Source organism: Bombina bombina, chromosome 7 (assembly GCF_027579735.1).
Source record: "Bombina bombina isolate aBomBom1 chromosome 7, aBomBom1.pri, whole genome shotgun sequence".
NCBI classification, from domain to species: domain Eukaryota; kingdom Metazoa; phylum Chordata; class Amphibia; order Anura; family Bombinatoridae; genus Bombina; species Bombina bombina.
Window position 1 is genome coordinate 603,648,825 of NC_069505.1, and position 6,000 is coordinate 603,654,824.

The 6,000-nt window shown below is 36.9% G+C and overlaps 1 protein-coding gene across 1 annotated transcript in view; it reads left to right on the forward strand.

Annotated features, from left to right (window-relative positions):
• The window catches only part of LOC128636140 (zinc finger protein 33B), a 33,771-nt gene extending 28,662 nt beyond the window's left edge, over positions 1-5,109 (forward strand). Inside the window, exons 9-10 of the mRNA XM_053689194.1 lie at positions 1,389-1,487; positions 4,305-5,109. Of these exons, the coding sequence (XP_053545169.1) occupies positions 1,389-1,487; positions 4,305-4,990 (785 nt within the window). The 3' untranslated portion in view covers positions 4,991-5,109. The remainder of the gene's footprint in view (positions 1-1,388; positions 1,488-4,304) is intronic.
• The last annotated feature ends 891 nt before the right edge of the window (positions 5,110-6,000 follow it).

The following is a 6,000-nucleotide window of genomic DNA, read 5'->3' on the forward strand; positions in this document are numbered from 1 at the left end:
AATCACAGAGGTAAAACATATATGAATATAACTGAGATAAGGAGCAGTCTGCAGAGGATTAGATACAAGGTAATCACAGAGGTAAAAAGTATATTAATATAACTGAGATAAGGGGCAGTGTGCAGAGGGTTAGATACAAGGTAATCACAGAGGTAAAAAGTATATTAATATAACTGAGATAAGGAGCAGTCTGCAGAGGATTAGATACAAGGTAATCACAGAGGTAAAAAGTATATTAATATAACTGAGATAAGGAGCAGTCTGCAGAGGCTTAGATATAAGGTAATCACAGAGGTAAAATGTATATTAATATAACTGAGATAAGGAGCAGTCTGCAGAGGCTTAGATACAGGGTAATCACAGAGGTAAAAAGTGTATTAATATAACTGAGATAAGGGGCAGTCTGCAGAGGGTTAGATACAAGGTAATCACAGAGGTAAAAAGTATATTAATATAACTGAGATAAGGAGCAGTCTGCAGAGGCTTAGATACAGGGTAATCACAGAGGTTAAACGTGTATTAATGTAACTGAGATAAGGAGCAGTCTGCAGAGGCTTAGATACAAGGTAATCAGAGGTAAAAAGTGTATTAATGTAACTGAGATAAGGAGCAGTCTGCAGAGGGTTAGATACAAGGTAATCACAGAGGTAAAATGTATATTAATATAACTGAGATAAGGGACAGTCTGCAGAGGGTTAGATACAAGGTAATCACAGAGGTAAAAAGTATATTAATATAACTGAGATAAGGAGAAGTCTGCAGAGGCTTAGATACAAGGTAATCACAGAGGTAAAAAGTATATTAATATAACTGAGATAAGGGGCAGTCTGCAGAGGGTTAGATACAAGGTAATCAGAGGTAAAAAGTATATTAATATAACTGAGATAAGGAGCAGTCTGCAGAGGGTTAGATACAAGGTAATCACAGAGGTAAAAAGTATATTAATATAACTGAGATAAGGAGCAGTCTGCAGAGGGTTAGATACAAGGTAATCAGAGGTAAAAAGTATATTAATATAACTGAGATAAGGAGCAGTCTGCAGAGGGTTAGATACAAGGTAATCACAGAGGTAAAAAGTATATTAATATAACTGAGATAAGGAGCAGTCTGCAGAGGGTTAGATACAAGGTAATCAGAGGTAAAAAGTACATTAATATAACTGTGTTGGTTATACAAACTGGGGAATGGGTAATAAAGGGATTAGCTATCTTTTTAAACAATAAACATTCTGGTGTAGACTGTCCCTTTAAGCTGCAAATAGCCTCCTGCACCGTTTCTATATCATGCAGCAGGAGCGGTAAAAAAGTGATTTTAAAATGAATATTGTTTCTGGCCACTTTGAAATGGCTGGCAAGCTGCGCCCACTGATAACATATTGTATATTTCAGGTCTTCTTGACGAAAGTGTAGACACCATATTAATTAGCGAGGATGAAGAAGATGAAAAGAATTTTCAAAAGGCGGATTTATATTCAGACTCTTACGCAGGTAAGTACTTTTGTCTTCTAGATATAGAATGGAAAACACCTTTTGGTTTATAGTTATGTTTCTAGACTATATATTTTTTGCAATATACTGTTTTTCGGCAGCATATGCACATATGCTGTGAGGACCCGTGCGCTAGTATTCAAACATCCTGTCTGCTCAAAAGAGACAACAGTATCTTGTATAACACACATTATGTTTAGAAGGTTAGCCCCAGTCATATTGTTAGTGTAAAGTGCATTGTTTTGCAGTTCTTATCTGCTAAAGCCAGTTAGATACACACATATGTAGCAGGGTGAGCTGTGAGCTTTTTCAGTTCAATGAATTAGAGAAGTTTTCAGTTAAATTGCATGAAAAGGGGGCAGAATAATGAGCGTTGATGTAGATTTACTACAAATAACTAACTGGTTTATTCAAATTGCAGTGTTCACTTACTGTCCCTTTTTGTCCCTTTTAAATGACTTTAAAATTTAGTTTACTTGAATACATTTTTTTGTACTATTTTTGAGTCTTTATCAATTTTACATGAAAATTCAGAAGCTTAAAGGGAGATATTACCCATGTGCTAAATCACTTTAAAGTGATGTAGCATAACTGTAAAAAGGTGATAAGAAAATATCACCTGAACATCTCTATGTAAAAAAGGAAGATATTTTATCTCAAAATGTCTTCAGTTCATAAAAGTCAGTGCACTGTCAACAGTTTTACTTCAGCTCCTGTCAGGTGCAAGTTGGGGGGGGAAACCGGCCAATCGGCATCAGCAGTGCTGAGGTTTTGTTTTGCTTTGCTGTGATCCCATGAGATTTCACTGAAACCTCGTGAGATTAGACTGTAAAATTCCTTAAACTGAACAGGGAAATAACAAGACTGTGCCTGCACATGCCAGATGCACACTCCGTTTACAAGTCCTGTGACTAGCATCCTGATTGGCTGCGTAAAGTCCCTTTACAGTGGGGTGTGAATACAGTTGGAGGTAAAATATCTTCCCTTTTTTTCATAGAGGTTTTCAGGTGATCATTTCTAGTCCTCTTTTTACAGCTATGCGGCATCACTTTCATCTGCTTCAACATTTGGGTATCCTGTCCCTTTAAACATAGAGTTAGCAGACATTCTGTACACTGGTTACTAACAACATTCTCCTTCTATTATATGAAATCTGTATACAGCCCCCCCATACTCTCCCCTAACGTCATGGGTAACATTATGGTGTGACTAACAACAAGAATTAACTAGTGCACACCCAAATACAATACAAATACAGCTTTCCAATCTACTGCTATTATCAAATGTTCTACATTTTCTTGTTATCCTTTGTTGATATGTAGGAAGGTATGTTCAGGAGCGTGCACGTGTTTGCAGAACTATACTGCAGTTATACATCAGCAGAAGCACTAGATTGCAGCACTATTTCCTGTCATGTAGTGCTCCAGACATGTGCACACCTATCTAGATATCTCTTCAACAAAGAATAACAAGAGAATGCAGCACATTTGATAATAAAAGTTAATTGGAAACATTTTTAAAATGGTATTCTTTACCTGAATCATAAAATTAAAAAAAATGGATTTCATGCCCCTTTAAAGGGACACTAAACCCAGATTTTTTTTCTTTAATGATTCAGATAGAGCAGCAACTTTCTAATTTACTCCTATTATCAAATTTTCTCCGTTCTCTTGCTATCTTTATTTAAAAAGCAGGAATGTAAAGCTTAGGAGCCGTCCCATTTATGGTTGAGAATCTGGGTTACACTTGCTTATTGGTTTGCTAAATTTAGCCACCAATAAGCAAGCGCTATCCACGGTGCTGAACCTAAAATTGGTCGTCTCCAAAGCTTTACATTCCTGCTTTTCAAATTAAGATGTCAAGAGAACGAAGAAAAATGGATAATAGGAGTAAATTAGAAAGTTGCTTAAAATTGCTGCTCTATTTAAATCATGAAAGAAATAATTTGGGTTTAGTGTCCCTTTAAGTAGTTCATTAAGTAAATCTGAAGTTTGATCCCAAAGCTGCTTAACCTTGGGACAAAGCACCACTATCTTGACGCCCCCTAAAACAGACCCCATAGACATTATTATTATCCTGGATGCATTAAGAAACCATCTATATGCGACTTTGATAAAGTTCTCATTTAAATTTGCACTATAAGTAAACACCAACTCTGCGACTGAATATCCTCTTCCAATTTCTGAGAGTCCGAACCTGAATTATATGTGGGGTAAACCTGATCTAGCAACCCCTGAGGTGGGAAGAGGACAAACATATTGAATACATTTATTTTAATTGGTTGAACATTATGCATAGTATGGTCTTCTACTGTGTTTAGTGCTCCTTAAATTTTAGCTTGTTGTGGTAAGTAAAATCAGCCAGGTGATTAAATAGATCTTGAAGAGAACGCTGATTTATCTTAAACGTGCCAATTCCTGTACTAATTACACAATATGCCAGCCTGACACACGTTGGCTTCTTGTGTGTTCTTAGACGTTGTTGATTGGATTGTAGACATGAGCATTCGTTGCAATGAATTCTGAATATGTTGACTGCCAGCAGCATTGAGCTGTATTCAGAGCCGGATATCTTCGTGTGAAAGTGCCACATACAAAGATCTGGATTTTCCTGCACTTTAACACGAAGATATCCGGATTCGAATAGAGCCAAATGAAGCTAGCAGCCAACATATTCAGAATTCGTTGCTACGAATGCGCATCTATTAGATTGGTAACTTTGTGGTAAATTTATTGGACCTTACATTATTGAAACGTTTGTTTTTTATTTCTATTTATTGCTATAATGATAGCTTCTACTCTTCTTTTATACTCTCAGAATACTCATTACAAGCAGAAGGACCTCTGTACAGAAACACGTTTGAAGAGTCTATCACAGTGGACCGTTCCTCAAATCTGATGGTGGAGAACATCTCAAATATGTTTCAAGCTAAGCCTGAAGGAAACTCTCTTTACTCATCATCCTTTTGCAATCCTCATTCATCTGTATCGTTTAACTGTGAACAATCTATGGACTCTCCAAACAGGAATTTTGTCAATAGCTGCAACAACATAGCGATGACAAATATGCAAAATGACAAGAAAATTAGCATACATTATGCTAACATAATTAATAGAATGCCCTTGTATAACGATGATCTGTTAACACATAGAGAAGAAAAAACCCATCAATGCAATGTATGTGGCAAACAGTTTCCTTACAAGTCTCGTCTTACTATACATCTGAGATCTCATACCGGAGAGAAGCCCCATGGTTGCAATGAATGCGGCAAACGTTTTGCGGACAAATCAAATCTGTCCGTGCATCAGAGATCACACACAGATGATAGGCCGCATAAATGCAATGTATGTGGCAAACGATTCCTTACTAAAACTAAACTTATTGTACATTACAGATCCCACACTGGTGAGAAACCTTATAGATGCTTTGAATGTGGGAGACATTTTGCAGACAAATCTAATCTTGTGGCCCATCGTAGGATACATAGAGGAGGAGTATCATAGCTTTGATGAATAGTTTATTTGTCAACAGAATTCATGTTTTGCATCAGTCATGTACTATGGAAGAATATAATTTATTGAGCGTCTTTCTTCCCAAAGGAACTTAAAAAAACATTAGTGCACTACCCTGGAGTTGCTAAACTGCTTTTAATACTGGACTTAATGGTACTATTCAACTTGGTAGGATGAGTGGTTGTGTCCACTCATCTTGTACACCAGAATATTTATTGTTTTAAAAGATAGATAATCCCTTTATTACCCATTACCCATTCCCTAGTTTTCTGTAACCAACACAGTTATATTAATACACTTTTTACCTCTGATTATCTTGTATCTAAGCCTCTGCAAACTGCTCCCTTATTTCAGTTCTTTTGACAGACTTGCATTTTATCCAATCATGCTGGCTCCTAGGAACTCCATGTGCGTGAGCACAGTGTTATCTATATGAAACACATGAACTAACACCCTCTAGTGGTGAAAAACTGTCAAAATGCCCTGAGCTAAGAGGCGGCCTTCAAGGGCTTAGTAATTTAACATATGAACCTCAACTAAGAATATCAAGAGAACAAAGCAAAATTGATGATAGAAGTAAATTGGAAAATTGTTTAAAATGTTGTGCTCTAGCTGTATAATGAGTTTGTTTTAGACTAGACTGTCCCTTTTAAAGAAACTTGCAACCTTAAAGCTATTGCATTTTGCTGATGAACCAACCTGAGCATTATCTGAAGGCTCCTAGATATGGTTTATTGTGGTGAACCAACCTGAGCATTATCCGAAGGCTCCTAGATATGGTGTATTGTAGTGAACCAACCTTAGCATTATCTGAAGGCTCCTAGATATGGTTTATTGTGGTGAGCCAACCTGAGCATTATCTGAAGGCTCCTAGATATGGTGTATTGTGGTGAACCAACCATAGCATTTTTGAGCGCTTCTCTTTTTATTTATGCAAATTATGACACTTGGGGAAGTCTCCCTAAGTGTGATGCGGGAATCCAGACGTGGACCCATTGCTC